Source organism: Oryctolagus cuniculus, chromosome 7 (genome assembly GCF_051225735.1).
Source record: "Oryctolagus cuniculus isolate XC-2025 breed Fujian yellow rabbit chromosome 7, ASM5122573v1, whole genome shotgun sequence".
Taxonomy (NCBI): Eukaryota; Metazoa; Chordata; class Mammalia; order Lagomorpha; family Leporidae; genus Oryctolagus; species Oryctolagus cuniculus.
The window spans coordinates 60,523,392-60,543,126 of NC_142873.1; the positions used below are offsets into that span (position 1 = coordinate 60,523,392).

Sequence of the window (19,735 nt, forward strand, 5' to 3'; positions counted from 1 at the left end):
TTTTTTTAAAAAAATATTTTTTTATTTGAAAGGCAGAGGTACAGTGAGGCAGAGGCAAAGAGAGAGGTCTTCCATCTGCTGGTTCACTCCCCAAATGGCCCCAACAGCCAGAGCTGGACTGATCAGAAGTCAGGAGCTTCTTCTGGGTCTTCCACACGGGTACAAGGGCTCCAGGACTTGAGCCGCCATCTACTGCTTTCCCAGGCCATAGCAGACAGCTGGATTGGAAGTGGAGCAGTCAGGACTCAAACCGCCACCCATACGGGACGCTTTACCCAAAGGTGACGGCTGTACCCACAGCGCCGGCCCCAGAGAATAATGATTTTGAATAAGACATGGCTCCAGCCCTTAAAGACTTTGATAGAAGGGGTGTGTGTGTGTTTACCACACTTAACCTGAGATACATACAGAAAATGGGCACTGAATAAATACTTGAACAGAAGAATACCTGATAAAACAGTCGTACCATAAGAACTGGACCAGCAAAGACACACGCTTTCCCAAGCAGAAGACGAGGATGGAATAGCCCAAAAGGAATATTTATGTAATAGCAGACACTTTAGTATGGCCTGTGAGAGAGTGGAAAAACTGAAAGGTAGGGCAGCTAACCTGAGGAACTTGAATATCCACTTTTTAGGGATGTTGTGCCTTATCTTGTTAACAAGGGGTTTTGGAACAGGTTAAAGTAAATATGGAATTTTAAGATTGATCTGTAGACCAAACTCATTTTTTTTCCAGAAGAAAAACTTCCTCTTACTCACCTAAGTATCTTTAATTCCTATCCTAAACTATTAAGAATCAGTATTGAGTTTTTGCTACATGCTAGGCAATACTAAGTAATTTGCAAGCATTTAGTCCATTTAACCTTAAACCTTATGAGGTATTATCCCCAATTTACAGAATAAATAGTATCAGCAAGATAATTAGCTCAGAAACAAATATGAGACAGAGAAAGCAAACTGGCAGAAAGGGAACAAAGAACGAAGAATTAAAGGTGAGTTTTCTGGCAGAAAGGGAACAAAGAACGAAGAATTAAAGGTGAGTTTTCTAGTCTAGGTGACAGGAATAACGAGTGCCTCAGAGCCAGTCAACTCGAGCAGAGGAAAAGATTAGAGAGATCTAATGTCTGGGTTTGATTCTGGCTGTTCAGACTGGACTTGACAGAGCCTCCTGGTGGTGATGCTCAGTAACACACGACCTGAGTGCTTCCTATGTGCTAGTCACAGTGCTAAGTCTCCCACTGCATTTGGAACAAAATCCAAAATTCCTGCCACGGCCTCCCAGGCCCTACATGACGCAGGCCCTGCTCCCGAAGTGCCACATTTCCTGATAGCCTCAGTCCGCCACTGTCTAGCAGTGTCTGGTACACAGATGGCAACTGTGAAGTGAATGAAGGGAACACATTAACACCCTTTCTCACCCTTCACAACCCTTTCAGGTAGGTTCTAGGGTACTTGATGCCAAAGGGGCAGATTTTCCAGGCTGTACAGAGCTAAAGCTGAAGGGTGACGGGCTTTCCCAGCACTGCATCTAAAAGTTACCTTTGTGTTGTCAATGGGGCCACAAGGTGCCCGACTATTTGGCTAATATTTTTTTTCTGGGTGTGTCTTGGAGCATTTCTACATTTCAATGAGTAGACTGGGGAAGAAGATGGCCCTCCCCCATGTCGCTGGGCCTCAAGCAATCCCTCAAAGGCCAGAATATAAGAAAAGTCTAAGGAAAAATTCTCTGTGCATCTTCAAGCTAGGACATTGGTCTTTGTCCTGCCTTTAGACCTCGACTTGGACTGGACAAGTCTGTTTTCAGGCCTGGGGACTCAAGCCAGAATAGACCTATGCTACCAACTCTCCAAGGTCCCCGGCTTGCTGACTGCAGATCTTGGGCTTCTTAGTCTCCATAATCGTGTACACCAATTTCTTGGAGTAAATCAGTCTCAATCCTCTTCTCCCCGGAAGTTCGTTCCCGCTCTGGAGAGCCCAGACATCAGGTTTGATGATTCACTAAGAGGACTCAAAGGACTGTTTGTCGTTTATTAAAGCAAATGGATATGAAGCAGAATTAGCTGAGAAAAGATGGATGGGGCAAAATCCAAAAGAACCCAGGTGCAAACTTCCAAGAATCCTTTTTCAGTGGAGTCACACAAGATGCATTTAATTCCTGAAGCAAATGAGGTGTGACATGTGTGAAACATTGCCAACCAGGGAGTCACTAGAGACTCAAAGTCCAGGAGGGGGCTGGTCACGTAAGCTCCCCCTGCCCAGCACACACGGACTCGCAGACTCCAGAGGATGGCAAGTGTTCAGCACCAGTGTTTGCAGTCCCAGCACAGTGAGCTGCTCGTCACGCAGAGAGTGGCGGGAAGCCTCATGAAATCAGAGCACCCAGACACCAGTCTGCGGCCACCCTTGTAAGCCAGCCTTTCGGAGCACAGCAGTCTCAGGGCTGCTATGTTTAACTCTTCCCTGCACAAGAACTGAATGAGGACAGGCAAAGATTTAGTTAACAACAGAATCTCTTCATTCTAGATGGTAACGCTGCATAAAACTCTCCAAGTTCCTAAATGTTGAGAATTCTCCACTAGCTATATTTGCCAGTGGAATGAGGGCAGTGGTGGTGGCTTAGGAAAGCGAGCGGCTTTCTTGTTGAACAGTTTTAGGGCAGAGTTAACAGGTTAGAGCTCAGGGTTCCTGTTGTGGCAGACTGGGCCACCACTTGAAATGCTGCCTTCTTGTGTCAGAGAGCTGGTTTAAGTCCCAGCTGCTCTGCTTCTGATCCAGCTGCCTACTAATGTGCTCCAGGAAAGCAGCAGAAGATGGCCCAAGTGCTTGGACCCCTGCATCCACTTGGGAGACCTGGATGGAGTTCTAGACTCCTTGCTTCAGGCCTAGCCCAGCCCCAGCCATTGGGGCCATTCGGGGGTGAGCCAGAGGATGGAAGATCTCTGTCTTTCTGTGTCTCTTTCTGTCATTCTATCTTTAAAATGATTAAAATAAGTCTTTAAAAATAAAAAGGTTAGAGCTTGAAGGAATCATTCATATTTAGTTAAAGACCCTATCAGTTTTATTAAGTCCACTAGGTAAAGATGCCAAAATGTTCACTAATATCTCAAAAGTGGCTTAAGAATTCTTTGCTCTTGCTATTAGCCCCCACCTGGCTAACCAGAATAGATCTATTAATAATGTGCATTCACCTTAGGTATCTATTGTTAATTCTCACAGCAACCTTGCAGAGATAATATTACTTCCATTTTAGTTTTGGAAACATTCAGAGACACAAAGTACAGAAAAAGCCAGATGTAAACTTCCAAGAGTGGAGTCACACAGGATGCATTTCATCCCTGCAGCAACAAGCTACGACAACACCTGTGAACTGCCGTCAACCAGGGAAACTCCTCAGACTCCAAGTGGCAGGCGGGGCTGGGTGGAGGTGCTGGGCACATATGGAAGCTCTACCTAGCACATACCAAACTCTGCACGAATAAAAGTTGAATTTCTAACCCAGTCTACATGTCCTACCACGGCTCAAAGCTTCCTGCTAATGTACCCACATGAAAGATAGGTTTGGAACTTCTCTGAGAATTTTGTAGCCCTCTCAGCCTCTGAATGACTCACTGTCCTGCCACATTTCAAAACAGAGCCCAGCCCTCAACCTCAGAGTTCTCTATCAATATCAAGCCTCGGTTCATCTCACCCTGTGATTACAATCAAAGACAGCCCTGCTTCAAAAGAGCAACGGACATACCACTAAGCAATCAGTCCTACAGACAGGAACTAAAAATGTGTTCTGGAATGTGTTGGCTCTGAAACGCATTTACCTTCTCATTGGATTTTTGCTGTGTGTTGAAAGGTTATTTGGTCCCTACAACCAAACCCCACAAAACCGCATAATCGTTCCATGGTCACACTTCAAGGACACCCTCCCCAAAGACTAAGCTGTCCTTCTGCAAGCACTTTCATCAAAAATTATTATAAAGTTTGGTTTTAAGAGCCTGAGAAGCCTCTTGCTTTCAAAAAAGGAACAGGCATACATATGTAACAATTTTCCAGATAAAACAAGAAAAACAACACCTTAGTCTACAATAAACTCTGGTTTAAAATCTGGAATGTTGGTGTGAGGGGGATGAAAGGCAATTTCCTGGTGACTTTTTAAGATTTTTTTTTAATACAGAGGGTGGGGCAGAGGAAGGAGACAGAGTGGGGGTAAGTGGAGTTGTAATAGCCACATAATTTAGGAGACACAGCCTTTACCATTTTCAAAATGCAGTAAGAAAGTTTCATTACAATTACTCTAAGAAAAATCATTATTACAAGTAGACATCTTTCATGGGAGGTGCCTGAAGTTGAGGTAATCAGATAGCAATAAAGTTAATTAAAATGGGGCCCAAACTAGTAACCTGAAGGCTGGGGTCAATACACAAAGGCCACCCACAGAGGTCTCTTACGGAGTGGTGGACTGGCTGGAGTGGCGTAGGGAAGTACTTCCCACTGCCTGGACAGCTGCATACTTCTTCCTTAGGAAAAGCAAGTCTTCAGGATCTCCCATGGGAACTTCTGAGACACTGGTATTTGAGTCCTGGAGCCCCGCCCTCTGCCTTGGGCAGTTACAGAAAGGATTTTCCTTTTGGTTTAGTCAATGACTGTTTTTGAGCCCCGGGTAAAAAAAACTCTACCTCACTAAGGGTGCCTGGAGGGCGGGCCTGGAGGGAATCACATTACAGCCTGTCCTCCTCCCCTCAGGAAGTGCAGTCCACCTAAACTGGCCTGCTCTCCTCAGCTCTTACAAGGCTCACTTGTTTTCACGGAGCAGTGGGGTAAAATGCCTTAGGAGAGAAACGTTCTAGAAGACAGTGTATTCCTTCTGAAATTGCCTGGTCTGTAGAAGATTCCTTCGCTGAGCACACCAAGGGTAAGATGGAGATGTGACCGTGGGGTGGGTGGGGTTGCGTGGGGTTGGGTGGTTGCTGACCCTGTCCCCATCCAGCCTGCTCACCACACAGCCCATTCCCCTTCCCAGTAGGAGACTGTCTTCAACCTCACAGTGGGAAATGAGTGCTCAATCTCTTCTGCACATTTTCTTTTTGCCACCTCTCTTCATGTATTTTACTGAACCATTCCTAAAATCCCAGCAGTCCTGAATACGTTAGCATGTGTCTCCCTAGAACAAGAACATTCTCCTGCACAGCCACAAGACATTCTACCCAAGAGCCCTCACCCTGATACAGTATTCTCTATTACGCAGTCCAGACTCAAATTCCCCCACTGCTTCCAAATTGTCCTCTACAACTTTTCTTTTCCTAATCCAAGATTCACTCAAGAAACAGGCATTGCATTTTGTTGTCACATCTACTTAGTTCCTTAGAATACTTAGTTTCGCAAGTGCTTTGTAAAGGGAATGCCTAAACCCAGTGCTCCCCTCCTCCCTTTTTATGTCTCTAAAAGCAGGGGTGGAGAACGGAACACCTAAGGCCCATGAAATAATTTGGTCTGGCCCTGCCAAGGTGGGACACACAGATGAGACACTAAATTAAATAAATCTACAGCCAGCTACTTTTCAAATTGATAATTTTGTATGGCTCATGGATTATGTTATAAATATCCACATGGCTCTTGGCAGAAACAGATTCCCCAGCCTCCTGAAGTCAAGAGCTCACCCAGAGGACCAGGAGGGTGATATGTGTCCCCAGGAACTGACCTGCAGAGCTAGGGGAAGGATAAGGACCATAATTCTAGGCCTGGCTATTCCACAACCAGAGGGCAGGATTTGTAATGCTTAGTAACATGAGGCAGACGTCACATGTAATTGAGGTTAAAATACAGTGCAAGCGGTTTTACATTGGAGAGAGGTGGAAGTTAGATACATTCCTCATCAAGTGAACTGTGTCTTGCACTCATCATAGGACTGCTGCACTTCAGAGAAGCACCATGCTGAAGAGGGAGGGGAAGGCTCCACCTTACACTGAGGCCCTGGATGGAGGATGGGGATGGATGATTGTGTTTCATTTTTTCCTGGTAAGAACCTGTTCTCCCCTTTCCTACTACCTAGGCTCTCTGGAGAGGGGATCAGAGCAGCTTAATAAGACCACTTAGCAATTTCTTGACGTATGCATGAAAATGGAATACCAAGAGACCAGAACTACCAATAACTGCTGAGGTCAGAGGTCAGAGGCCCACACTGAGCCCATCTTCCTTGAGTGACAGCAGCAATATCCAGTCCTCTACTCTCCCTCCCTACCATCCCTCAGGCCAGAGAATGCTCCAGTCATCATCAGCCACTGTACCTTCCTCGAAACCCCACTGCAGAGTCCTGAAATGTGCTTTTGGGGGCAAGCTCCCCAGCTCAGCCCAGCATATATGAAACCCTGGCAGCAGTGGCTCCCTTCCCTGACAAAGGCTGGGCTTGTCCTCTGTTCTGCTTGGTGTTCACTTCCCACCCCAAAGTGTATTCCTGACGCACTGGAAAAGAAGGATGTGGATTCTGAAGCAGGAGACTGAGTTTTCTCCTTTATCCCTAAGTAACCGCATTAGGCATTGTTTTTAAATTAATTCCCCTCAGCTTCCCAGGAGCTCCAGGGCATGCTATGAGACAGCAGTGACCCCCGCACCAGCCTGCCGTTCTGATACTGGTCAGTCTCCACAGTCGGGTCCTAAACAGCCCCGCTGAGTGGCCAGCTCCACGGTTAGAGGGCTCCCAGGTAAGCTGTTAACTGAGATGTACTCACAGAAACACCATTTTCTCAGGTTGCTCCTCTCCTGGTCAGCCTTCTGCAAGCAGCTCATAGGGCTGGAAACATGGATCCTGGTGACTAGTAATATAGTGTACAGTGTGAATTCTTCCAAGATAGAAAAGGGGAAAGCAGTGCTCCCCCTGGCAGCACACATACTACAGCTGGAACAAGAAGGGGAAGCAGGGGCAGAGATCCCTAGCCAGGACTTATTTAATGTCAAACTCCTAATAGAACACTATTTGTTAAACATTAGCTTCACTACCAAAAGATATGTCAACTTTTTTCCCCAGATGTGTTACTAAAGGAAGACTACAGATGCCCTGAGAGCTCTTCCTGTGGCTGGGCCACCTCCCAAGTCAGGCTTTGCAGAATTGTCATTGTGGTGAGAATCTCACATTCTCCCGTTCTCCTCCCAAGAAACCATTCTTACTTTTACTGTTATCCTCTGTGGATGGGAAGTTATTTGACCAATCTAGTAGTTGTTGCTACTAAGAAAAAAAAAAAACTGATTAATTAATTAGCCCATTTGGGGAGTGTGAAGCCACTTCTTAGAGCACACACAAATTACTGAATCCTTACAGGCTCCTCACCCACAGTGGTGATATGGATGCTTGTGTTTCTGTGAGTTACTTTTTTTAGGGCTGACATTGTGGCATAGCAGGTAAAGCTGCTGCCTGCAATACTCACTCTATATGGGTACTGGTTTCTGTCCTGACTGTTGCACTTCTGATCCAGCTCCCTGTTAATGGCCTGGGAAAAGCAGCAGAAGATGGCCCAAGTGCTTGGATCTCTGCCACCCATGTGGGAGACCCAGAAGAGCTCCTGGCTTTGGCCTGGCCTAGCCCCGGCTTTTGTAGCCATCTGGGAAGTGAACCAGTTTGGAAGATCTCTCTGTATGTCTCCCTCTCTGTAACTCATGCAAATAAATTAATATTTTTTTAAATGTACTTTTCTACAGTAGATGAGCTCCTGAAAAGATGAGTGCGAAGTAACAGAGTGTTCTTCCAGAGCTCCCTTCTTCCCACACTTTGTATCTCTGTGTAACAGTTTTCTGTATTCAGTTAGTCTCACTAGTGTCCCATGGGGTCAGGGACCATGTCTGCAGGCTCCTCAGTGTCCACTGACTACCGTATACCAAGCCAAGATATACAGCCTGGAGCACAGCAGACACAGGATGGATGGATGAAATGAACTGAGACACATTTATGAGTAAGATAGGGGACAAGTGAGGAAATTGGAGAGATGCGCAGGAGCGCTGAAAGATACGCTAAGGACAGTGTCTCCTGAGGCTATGAGGAGCTAATAGGGAAAACTGAGCAGGAGAGTGATAGGATCAGATTTAAGTCACAGAAACAGCTCTGCCTACAGTGTGTATAATGGATGTGAAGTCTGGGGGCAGGAGGGGAACCCACCAAGGTTGGTGCAAGGCATACAATTAAATAAGATAATAAACTCCAGGAGTCTACTTAGTTAACTAAAGGAAAACCTAGACCTCAGGTGAGATTTCCATTATTATTGTTATCATCATCATCATTTTAGATTGATTTACTTGAAAGGCAGAGTGATAAAAGAGTAAGAGATCTTCCAAACACTGGCTCACTCCCCAAATGGCCACAACAGTTAAGGTGGGCCAGGCTCTAGCCAGGAGCCTGGAACTCCATCCAAGTCTCCCATGTGGATGGCAGGGGACCAAGTACTTGGACCATCTTCAGCTGCCTTCCCAGGAATACTAGCAGGGAACTGGATGGAAAGCGGAGCAGCTGGGACTTGAACTGGCTCTCAGACATATATGCTAGTGTTACAGGTGGCAACTTAACCTGCTGTGCCACAATACTGGCTCCAGCAGGAGAGATTCTCATTTATCTGAGTCAAAACAGAAACAAAGCTAGAACACTTCAAATTAAGGGAGGGGAGCAAAGCAGATGCAAAGGCATTGACCTTGGCCTTCACACACAGCAGAAGCCACAGACCAAGTTATCAAAGCAAGTTCTATCCACTCTGTAGCTATGCCCAGACACAAAGATCAAAGAAGAAAACTGGCCAAATTCAGGTGGCTAAGAACTCAAGGGGCGAGCAGCCTGTAGACACCGGCACAGAAACCATGTCCACAGAATAAGGACACTTGTTTCACAGAATGACACACCTCATCTTAGGGTTCTTGCTCATGAGAACACAACTGCCATCCTTTATTCTGAAATAAGAGAAACAAGTCTGGGTCATCTGAGGTTTGTGTATGTTTTCTAGTTTGATTTCCTGATGTAACTGCCCTGAAAAAAAAAAACAAACAAACAAAACAAACAAACAAAAAAAAACATGGTTCTAAATAACATGAACTGGGGCCTGATAAAATCTCTTTCAGTTCTGAATATACTGCCCTGTGGTCTACATCACTGCTCATTCTAAGTTTTGTACTTTTCTGTCAAATCAGAAAGAGAAGTGAATCTGCTACAAGACTTCCTCCTCACCAGCCCAACCCCTAAGCATAACCACTGACTCTTACTTCATTGCCCGCAGACAATACTAGGCTGACAAGAACTCAGTGATGGGGATGAAAGGAGAGCAAGGTCTTGAAGATTATTTAGAAAGTAGGGGAAGTAGGTGAAGGGTCTAAGAGGAAGCAGGACCCTGACTCAGGTGAGGAGGTGGATGGTCTGAATCAACATAACTGAAAAGAAAAGGCATGGGCTAAGGGTAAGATCCACCTGGGTTTGGCCAACTTGACCAAAGGTAGACAGATAAGGTGAACAGTTAGGAGAGGGAAGCTCTTGGGAAAACAGAGATGTAACACAGTAACAAAATCACAATTAACTGCTTAAGTGCCAAGAATTAAGTATACGTCCCCAGAATCCCTCAATCTTTACAGCCCTTTGAGCTAATTCATAATTCCATTCTGCTCACTTTGCTGAAGTTTCCTCAAAGTCACACCTCTAGTAGGAAGCTAAGCCGCAATGCAAGCCAAGGATGGCTGCAGAGCCATACTCATAAACTACCCCTCCATGAGTAACCTTCAGAGTGGATGATGTTAGGACAGAGCACAGAGGAACCAGTGAAAGGGAACCCATGGTTCTGTGGTTTCTTTAGCAGTGCATAGCCATTGAAAGCAAACAAGATGGCCCTGAAAAGAGCCAACACAACATCAAAGAAAGGAAGAGGGGAAGCTAGGAAGCCACTGAAGACAGTGAGCATCCAATGGCTTCTGGGCTTCAACAGTGAACACAACCCCTGGTTAGGTTTCCCTTTGAGTCCCTGCTCCTGACCCTATAAGGGATAAACTGGCTAGCAAGCCAAAGGGAGAGGAGGGATAACTCTTCATTGCCTGCAGGCTAAATTCCTACAAACAAGTTAGTACCCCACAGAAGGAATCAGTATTTAAAGGATTCTCCCAGTGGAGGGATAGAGTCGTGCCCACCAAGGATTAGGTGGGATAAAGGGTGGGCACATGACCCACCCATAGGGGATCCATATGTCCTCATTAACCATCGCTGTCCTGCCATCATTAAGCATTCCCTTTCACTCCAGAGTGTCCCGATTTGGACTGATAAATTACATAGTCAACCTACTGATGGATCAAGTGAGGGAAGGTTCTCAACTTAGGAGCAATTACAACAAAGCTAACCTAAGAACTGAGAGGACCAATTCTTCCTCTTGGACAATTGTTTTATCCCGAAAAGGTAACTGGAATCTACTGTTTGTATCAGACACCAAGGTAACACCAGAGTAAAGCAGTGGTTGCTCTGGAGTCAGCTCCAACACCCCCATTGTAAGCAATTTTTTTCTTTCTGAACTTCAACTTGCAGATCTCTTTAATATTCATAAATCTATTCTGTAGCCTGGAAATGAGAATTAAATGAGATTCTTTAATGTAAAGTGCTCAGCCACTCTAATCGAAGGACTCCCCCATAACATAAAAGATGTACAGATAACCACCAATAAAGCACACCAGTGAATACTGGCAGGACAGGGAATCCTAAGTCTAGCAGCTGTAACCTCCTTTGCAATTGCTCACATTCCGCCTGACTTGCACTTTGATCTGCTCTGATTTAGGTAAATGTGTTTGTGATGGCAATGACCAAGACTTTTGCAATTTTCTTTGTGGTCTTTAAAGAAGAGTTTGAAGGTACATCGGAGCAAATTGGCTGGATTGGATCCATCATGTCATCACTTCGTTTTTCTGCAGGTATAAAACTGGTAATAAGCTTGCTGTCCATGAAGAAAGACCACAAAGGGCAATTTCAAGGAGATTCCTGCATCAGTCATTCAAGACTAAGCACTGCTAACACTCACATTCATTTATCAACATGAGTGCTGAGAAAGTACAGAATTACAATGCTTAGCCTCTCCCTGACTTGATGACTAAGTTGAGAAAAACAGGGTTCAAACAAAGTTAAAGCATCAACTACTTAATTCCATGATTCAATTTTTTATGGATTTTCTTTCTACACTCTGGTAAAGCCTTCATTTAAGTTCACTGAGGAGGCCCTTAACTGGGAACAAATTATGAAGTTCTAATCACTGAAGTACACTCAAAATGCTGAACCAGTTTTTCCTCCTCTAGTTTTTTTTTTAAGTTATAATATAGTAGATGATCAGATTAGCCTTATTCTAATCATAGACTGCCATATGCAATCTCATTTTGTAGATGGTTCATAATGCATTTTCACTAAGCCTTCCCTCCAAATCTGTTTTTTTTTTTTTTTTTTTAAACCCTCCTTCTAAAAGCGAAAGAGTGGTAGTATAAGAAACCCAACACAAGCACTTTTTTGGAAGGATGCACAGAGTGCAAAGTAGAGTCCCCTTGTTTTCCTTCAATCAATCATTCATTCTCATGGATCAGAGGGGAAGAGATTCTGAGTATATTTACCTAGTACTTGCCTTTGCTTTTTCTCCTCAGGTCCCCTGGCTGCCATTATTTGTGACATACTTGGAGAGAAAACTACCTCCATTCTTGGGACTCTCCTTGTTTCTGGTGGATACCTCATCAGCAGCTGGGCTACAAGCATTCCCTTTCTTTGTGTGACCATGGGATTTTTACCTGGTGAGTCCACTGTAAATTTAAGACTAGAAAAGATAGCAAAGAAATCGTCCCATCTACTGTCAATGGATCCAAAAGGCTTATTTATATTTTCTAAGATCCAGGAGACTATCTCCTCTGGTACCAAGCCACTCACACTGATTCCAAACAATTATTTTTCTTTTAGGTTTAGGTTCCGCTTTCTTGTATCAAGTAGCTGCTGTGGTAATGACCAAATACTTCAAAAAACGACTGGCTCTTGCTACAGCTATTGCCCGTTCTGGGATGGGCCTGACATTTCTATTAGCGCCCTTTACAAAATTCCTGATAGATCTCTATGACTGGACAGGTGAGTCATTCTAAGTTTCTAAAAAATGTTTACTCTGCAAGAGTTCATGGTCAGCACTCTCCCTTAGATATCTGAAAATGAAGGCTTTTAGAGCAATCGATTTCACAACATATTACCCCAAAGGAAATGAGCATCATGGCTAAACATGCCCCTCTTCCTTAGCAAATATGACAATAGAGATTTCGAACACCTTGCAGGTTTGCCTGCTCACACAGGCAAACCAGAATTCACCAGAATTCAGTGTCTGAGGAGATGGAGGGCACTATGTGCAGCTGAAAACACCCTGTAGTTAAGAGCGACACTCATGGGCTAACAAGACACCCTGCTTCCCTCACCAAAGTGCTCACTTTCACTTTTTTCCTTTAGAAACACACCTGCATTTAAAATAGCCTCCTTCATCAAAGAAATAGCTTAGTAAAGAGAATTATGTTCCTTAATAGCTAACCTTTTATATATTGTCCATTATGAATTTTCACAACACAATTCCCTCACAATTTCTTTGTTCTTGAGAGTAAACATTTGCGTTAAAATAATCTGAAGGCGCTGGTGCTCTGGCACAGGTTAAGCTGCCATTTGCAAATAAAACAAACAAAAAATGCTGTCACTTGCAAGGCCACATTGCATATTAGACCAGTCAAAGTCCTAGCTACTCCCCAACCAATCCAACTTCCTGCCAATAAGCCTGGGCCCCTGTCCACCCATGTGGGAGATGAGAATGGAGCTCCTGGCCGTTGGCTTTACTTATGAGGCTATTTGGGGAGTAAACCAGTGGATGGAAGATCTCTCTCTGGTCTCTCCCTCTCTTTCAAACAAATAAATATGGGCCAGCATTGTGGCGTAATGGCTGAAGCCACTGCCTGCAAAGCCAGCATCCCCTGTGGGGTTTCAGTCTTGACTGCCGCACTTCCGATCCAGCTCCATTATGTGTCTGGGAAAGCAGCAGAGGACGGCCCAAGTACTTGAGCCTCTGCACCCATGTTGGAGACCCAGATGAAGCTCCTGGCTCCTGGCTCCTGCCTGGTCCTAACCCTGGCCTAGTCCTAACCACTGCAGCTGTATGGAGAATAAACCAGCAGATGGACGATCTCTCTCTCCCCCTCTACCTCTGCCTTTCAAATAAATTTTAAGTGTTTTCAAAAAATTAGTGGAAAATATGTGTATATGCAAGTACATCTATATCTACGTAGCAGTTTTGTTGAACTTACTAAGTGAAAAACTATTGAGTAGTTTCTGGGTGAGTGGGAGCAACTGACTAACTATATGGCAAAGTAGAGTATAATGTCAGTTCAGTCCTGTAACTAATCCTGCATTTTCTGTACCTAAATCTATTCTCTCAATTCAGGATATTTTAAACCCCCACTTAAAACACATTACTTTCTACCATTTAAAATACTCCCCCTTCCATCCTTCCAGGAAAAAACCACTCGATTTATTCTTTTCCTTCAGCACAACCACCTTTCCTCCCATCCCAACATTGGTAAAGCTTTCTGATTTTTCTATCTCAAAAAGACTCCATTTTTAGAGGGTTACAACAGTGGAATTACTGGACTCTGTAGTAGGGTCTCTTACAAGCCTATGAATACAGCTGTTGTCAAATGAGAGGTTTTGTTAACTTCTCAATTTCTCTCTCCTATTTAGGGGCCCTGATATTATTTGGAGCTATTGCGCTGAATTTGGTGCCTTCTAGTATGCTCTTAAGACCCATACATATCAAAAGTAAGAACAATTCTGATATTAAAGACAGTAGTTTGCCCCAAAACGGTCCGGTGGAACTATGTGAGACAGAAACATATGGCGATGAAACACAAGAATCTACCAACAAGGGCAGCCCCAAGCAGAAGGCTGGACAAGCTGGTAAAAGTTTAACAGTCTCACAAAATCAAAGGGAAGAGTTCAACGAGCCTCAGAGGAACAGAATGCTGCTAATAAGTAATGAAGAAACTTATGAGAAAAAGGCTATTTCATGGAGCTGCAAACAGAAACTCTTTGATACTTCTCTCCTTGGGAATCCTTTCTTCTACATATTTACCTGGTCTTTTCTTCTCAGTCAGTTAGCCTATTTCGTCCCTACCTTTCATCTGGTGGCCAGAGCCAAAACACTGGGGATTGACGTAATGGATGCCTCCTACCTCGTGTCTGTAGCTGGTAAGAAAGCCTACTTCAGCCTCCTACTCAAAAAGAAAAATGAGCTGAATTTTACAAACTTTTATTATTAATATAAACTAAAGAAAAACAACAATAAAAAAGAAGCCTGGTTTAAGTTCTTGCTTTTTATTTCTGAGATGTGTGACCTTGGGCCATGTTTTGCTTTTTCTGTACCTTAATTTCCTCATCTGTAATATAGGGATAATGGCATCTACCTTCATAAGGTTGTCTGGACTAAAAAGTAATGCAGGTGGAGTTTAATAAAGTGCCTGGCCCACAGCAAATATTAAATAATTTTCTACTGAAACTTGTAGCTAAGTATTGCTAGTCAATGGGTTGGCTGATATTTAAATAAATGAGAATGTAAACTAAAAATAAAAACCAGTTTTAGTTGAATATTCATAAAAATGGAAACAGGACTCTCTTAACTGACAAAACAGTGAAAAGGGATGACATGAAACTGATTTGCTCAAACTACTTGGAAATTCTCAGCCATTTAACTTTCCTTGTACTAATTTCTTCAGGAAAAAAAAAACTGCATTTATCATGTTCTTACAAAATTGAATGTATGCAGTTTCAAATATTCCAATTGCAAAGATCTTCTGCTTTAATTAAATAAAACTTATACACACAAGAAAGACAAATGACTACACATTTTTTCCCATTAAAATGTCTGCTAATATCAATTTAAATCAGATCAGGGCCATACAATGGCAATAAAAAGCAAAACATAAAGCATCAAGATGTGTCCTAGGAAATAACGATCTCCACATGCTTACAAGGACACTTAGATAAAAATTCATTTTGGTGCAAAAAACATTTTTTAAATCCATTTAGGTTTTTCATGATATGCATTTTCTATGAACTTCTTGAAGATCCCTCACAGGAATGACAATGTCCATTTTTAATTCCCCCTTTTAATGGAGGAATTGATGTTTGAACTACAGGAAGAATATGAAGGCCAACACAACTGGAGTTCATGCTACTCTTGGTGAAGATCTCTATTTTAGTATTTAATTGCTACATTATCTGTATTAGAATAAAGGGTAAGAATACTCTGTTATCATAAAACCGAGTAGGGGAAAAACATGATTCTTAACTTTTTCAAGTTATACCGTAGCTCCAATATTCAAAATAGGATCTCCCATTTCCAGGACTTCCTACATATTTTCAAATAAAGCTTAATGACCTTTGAAGGTCTTAATCCCCCAAACTTCAAATGCAATTATAAAAATAAAAGCACCAACATCTATGTATTTTTTTTTTTAAATTAAGACTTTTTATACTCCAACCTTTCACCACATGACTTCTCCAGAACACTAACCTGAGGGTCTCCTAGCTACTCAGCAATCTCATTTCCTCACTTGTAGGACCAAAGGGAATGCAAGGCCTCTTGAGTTTAGGGTCCACTGTAACTAGGATTCTCAGTTCAGCAGTATGAGATTTCAAAACACAATCAGAAAACACTTGTGACAACATGATGGTCTTCTACCAAATCCTGGAGCAGTCTTTTTGGTATTTTATGAAATGTTGTTTGAAACAGGTAAGAAATGGTAGACCCTATCAGCACACAAATTAAACCAGTTTTTTTTTTTTCCCCCACACATTTTGTCCTTGGTATGGGGTCACATTGAGAAAAGATATCTACATTCATTTTGCAACGGGACCTGGAAAATGGAATTTGGATTTTCTAAGACGACTTCTGTATTGTTGCAGGTATCACTGAAACAGTTAGTCAGATAATTTCTGGATGGGTTGCTGATCAAAACTGGATCAAGAAGTATCACTACCACAAGTCTTACCTCATCCTCTGCGGCATCATTAACCTGCTTGCTCCTCTAGCCACAACATTTCCACTACTTATGACCTACACCATCTTCTTTGCCATTTTCACTGGTGGTTACCTGGCACTGATACTTCCTGTACTGGTGAGTAGAAACACTGATTAACACTGGTAAACCATTCAGTAAAAATACCAGTGACAATCTCTCCAGAAGAATCCGTATTTTGTATTAATTTTATAACTTAAAGAAATCACACCAAAAGCCTCAGAAACCCTGTAGCTATCTCCTGTCCAATTATCCATTTTACCTTGGGGGAAGGGATGATGAGAGGACTCTCTCCATGGGACAGGGCAGAGGTGAAAACAGAAGGCTCAGCAGGATTCCATTTTGCTTATCTTCCTCCTCCATAAGGCTTGTATTCACTTCTCTCCTTCAGCGCCAGGAATTCTTCTGGTTCTCCTTAGACACAATCTTGAAGAGTTCCCTGAGAATTTCAAAGGGGTTTCCTGACCAGTGTGGCTTCTCTCCTACTCAGATTGTTGCCTGGACCCTATGGACCTTAATAGGGACATGGGGTTTCCCATCCTCTCTGGTTTTACCCCAAATTGAATCCTATGGGTTCTTAGAACCAGGTCCTTCATGTCCTGGAACAGAACCCTGAACATTTCTGGTCTCATATCAACACTAGGTGCTGGACACCTGTGGGCATAGGCAAAAATCAAGCTTCCTAAAACTGAAATCAACTCCTTGTGATATCTGACTCCCAAACTACCTAAGAGATTTAAAAAGTGCTTTACTAATAAACTGAATATACTGTCTGCATGGCAAAAATTACCGTTCCCTATTCGACCTCCACTTTCTTTCATATTACTGGGGCAAAGGTGACCCAAATCACCTCAAAAGTCCAAGCAAGATAACATAAATAGAATTTGTCCTTTTGTAGGCAAAGATCTCAACGAAATTTCTTCCTTAACATGGATAACACTGAGTTCTAATCCCTACAGGTTGATCTGTCTAAGAATTCTACAGTGCACAGTTTTTTGGGACTTGCCAGTTTCTTTGCTGGGATGGCTGTTCTTTCTGGACCACCTATAGCAGGTAACAATTTAAAGTGTAAAAGCAATGACAGAAAACACTGGTAAGGATTAATGGTAACATGTAATGACAATATCAAGGTAAAGAAACTGATATCCCTGCCCTTCCAGTACCTACTCTCAATAGGACAACACAAAATCCGAGGAGTAATTCAATAAATGCATCCCAAGCAGATGCTTACATTTTCTTAGGGGCCTTGGTGCAGAAATTGGATGTATGTCTACTTGTCTGGAGGAGACAATCCAGAGTTGTCTCAAAGATACAAATGCTAAAAAAAAAAAAAAAAAAAACAGAACCACTGGCATCTTTATATCTAAACAGGGGTCACAATTTGAAGGCTGCTGGCCTGGCAGCTTTGCTCTCTGAGGTGCCAAAACCGCTATCTAGGGCTGCCTGGGAAAGAACAGATGGAGGCAGGTGCTTCGTATGCTATCTGTGCTGGTGTGGGAGGATATTTGGGGTCAGAATCTCTCTGTGCAGGGCATATCTGAAGCCACTGGTAAATATATGCAAGTATATGGAGGAGTTCTGATTATTTAAGTTAACTTTAAGGCAAAGTACAGTTTTACATTCACATTTTCCCTGACTGGATATTTTGTGCTTGGACATTTAATCCAATACTATTAAAATCTCGACTAATCACACAAGAATATTTCTAGGGAACAGAATTAAACCTTAGTTTCATATACACAATGAGTTCTAAACATACATGAATATACAGATTGCTACAGCATTTCTAATCATCCACAAAAAGAAACTTAGTTTAAACTCACTTTTTCAGCCCTGAAGTAAGAAAACAGAGAAGGGATCTGATGTTACCCCACTATTCTTTTTTTTAAAGAACTAAGTTTTATAATGATGCTAAGTCTGTAATTTTTAAGATTTGTAAAATATTAAACATAAAAGAAAAAGAATATAAACTTAAGATACAAAAGTTACTTCGAGGGACCGGAACAGTGGTGTGGTAGGTAAAGCCACAGCCTGCAATGCCGGTATCCCATATGGGTGCCAGTTTGTGTCCTGGTTGCTCCATTTCCAATCTAGCTTCCTGCTGATGGCCTGAGAAAGGCAGTAGAAGATGGCTCAAGTGCTTGAACCCCTGCAACCCATGTAGAAGACTGGGATGAAGCTCCTGGCTCCTGGCTTTGGCTTAGCCTGGCCTGACCCTGGCCATTATGGTCATCTGGGGAGTCAACCAGGAGATGGAAGATATCTGCATCTCTCTGTAACTGACTTTCAAATAAGTAAATAAGTCTTTGTTATTTCTAGGAGAAGAAAAACAGCACTCTCTGAAATTCACTTTTGACATATTTATTCTAAAGGAAAAAATTATACAAATATACAACAAACTCCCTTATGAACATTTATGAAGATACTGCTTCCCATACTGTTTGTCTCTGAGACTATACTTCATACCTGGAAAGAGGCTACAATTTTCAAGTCAAGTCCACAATTGTGATGTACTGACTGGTAGAAAGAAATCAATTATCAGAGTTACCTAGCAGAGTGACTCCATTATTAATACTCAGGATAGGGAACATACAATACAGTTCACTGATGCATTTTTTTGTCTTGATCCTTCCTCACTGGCTGTCCCAAAGGTGCCCTGGAGTTTTTCAAGTCTATTAGGCCAAAAGTACCAGGTATAAAATATCTTATTCAAATGATAAAGGAAAGTAACAAACCTACATCAATGTTTAATGTTTTAGATGTTGCTATATACACTTTAAAATGTTTAGAGGGTTCAATATATGAGAAGACAAAGCAAGTTTGGTGAGAACCATTACCTAAAAAGAAAAAGCTAAAGTTGTTCATGTAAGTCTTCAAATCACTTTGTTGGGTAATGATCTTTTTTTACTTTGTTAATGAAAAACAGTAGACTACAACAGAGTACATTAGAAAACAAAATATATAACTTTATTGTGAAACTTTTATTTCATGCAAACATGCATCTATATAGCGTAAAATACACAACATATAAATTATGTCTCATTGTCAATTAGTAAAAAAAAAAAAAAAAGTTTAGAAGTTTCTTATTACCCAAAGTCTACACAGATGTTACTGAAATCATATAGAAAGATTTTTAGCCCACAAGTTGCTTGTAGTTTCTTAAACAAGATCATATGGATATTTAATTCAGTTTAATCTCCTTTATATCATGATCTCTCACTGACCACAATGTTATACTGCTAAGCAGCTTGCTGAAGGGAGGGATTGTAGGAAAAGCTTCAGATTTGTCCCTAACTTATCACTCTGGCACCCACTACTAAATAAACAACTGAAATGTTGACTTACAAATTAACACTGTTCTCAACAGGTATGGGCAGTCAGATTACTGTCCTTCACTTTAACTAAATCAAAAGACTTACTGATGATAAAACAAATATTAAATTCTCAAACTCAGATTTTCAGGACTGAATGAGATTCTCATTTTACTTACCTACAGCTGCTATTAGTACCAAATTGTAAAAGCTGAAATTCCTATAAAAGATTACAGGCATTTTGAATTGGGAATATGGTAAACAGTAAAATTTTCACAACAATCCACAGTCAAAACTCTAAGTAAAAATGGTAACATTGATTACATAAGCAATATTTTTCTCCTTCCTGTATGAAAACGAGAAAAA

The 19,735-nt window shown here is 42.1% G+C and overlaps 1 protein-coding gene and 1 long non-coding RNA gene across 2 annotated transcripts in view; one reads left to right on the top strand and one right to left on the bottom strand.

Moving 5' to 3' along the window:
* On the bottom strand, nucleotides 1-6,857 carry LOC149125589 (uncharacterized). Its single transcript, XR_016237120.1, has 2 exons — nucleotides 6,719-6,857; nucleotides 1-218 (listed from the first exon to the last, which is right to left on the bottom strand). It is a non-coding gene; the product is annotated as an uncharacterized LOC149125589 (long non-coding RNA).
* SLC16A4 (solute carrier family 16 member 4) overlaps nucleotides 4,737-19,735 on the top strand; it is a 23,517-nt gene continuing 8,518 nt past the window's right edge. The window contains exons 1-8 of the mRNA XM_008264713.5: nucleotides 4,737-4,905; nucleotides 5,897-6,008; nucleotides 10,769-10,901; nucleotides 11,616-11,759; nucleotides 11,923-12,084; nucleotides 13,723-14,229; nucleotides 15,946-16,157; nucleotides 17,018-17,111. Of these exons, the coding sequence (XP_008262935.1) occupies nucleotides 5,922-6,008; nucleotides 10,769-10,901; nucleotides 11,616-11,759; nucleotides 11,923-12,084; nucleotides 13,723-14,229; nucleotides 15,946-16,157; nucleotides 17,018-17,111 (1,339 nt within the window). The 5' untranslated portion in view covers nucleotides 4,737-4,905; nucleotides 5,897-5,921. The remainder of the gene's footprint in view (nucleotides 4,906-5,896; nucleotides 6,009-10,768; nucleotides 10,902-11,615; nucleotides 11,760-11,922; nucleotides 12,085-13,722; nucleotides 14,230-15,945; nucleotides 16,158-17,017; nucleotides 17,112-19,735) is intronic.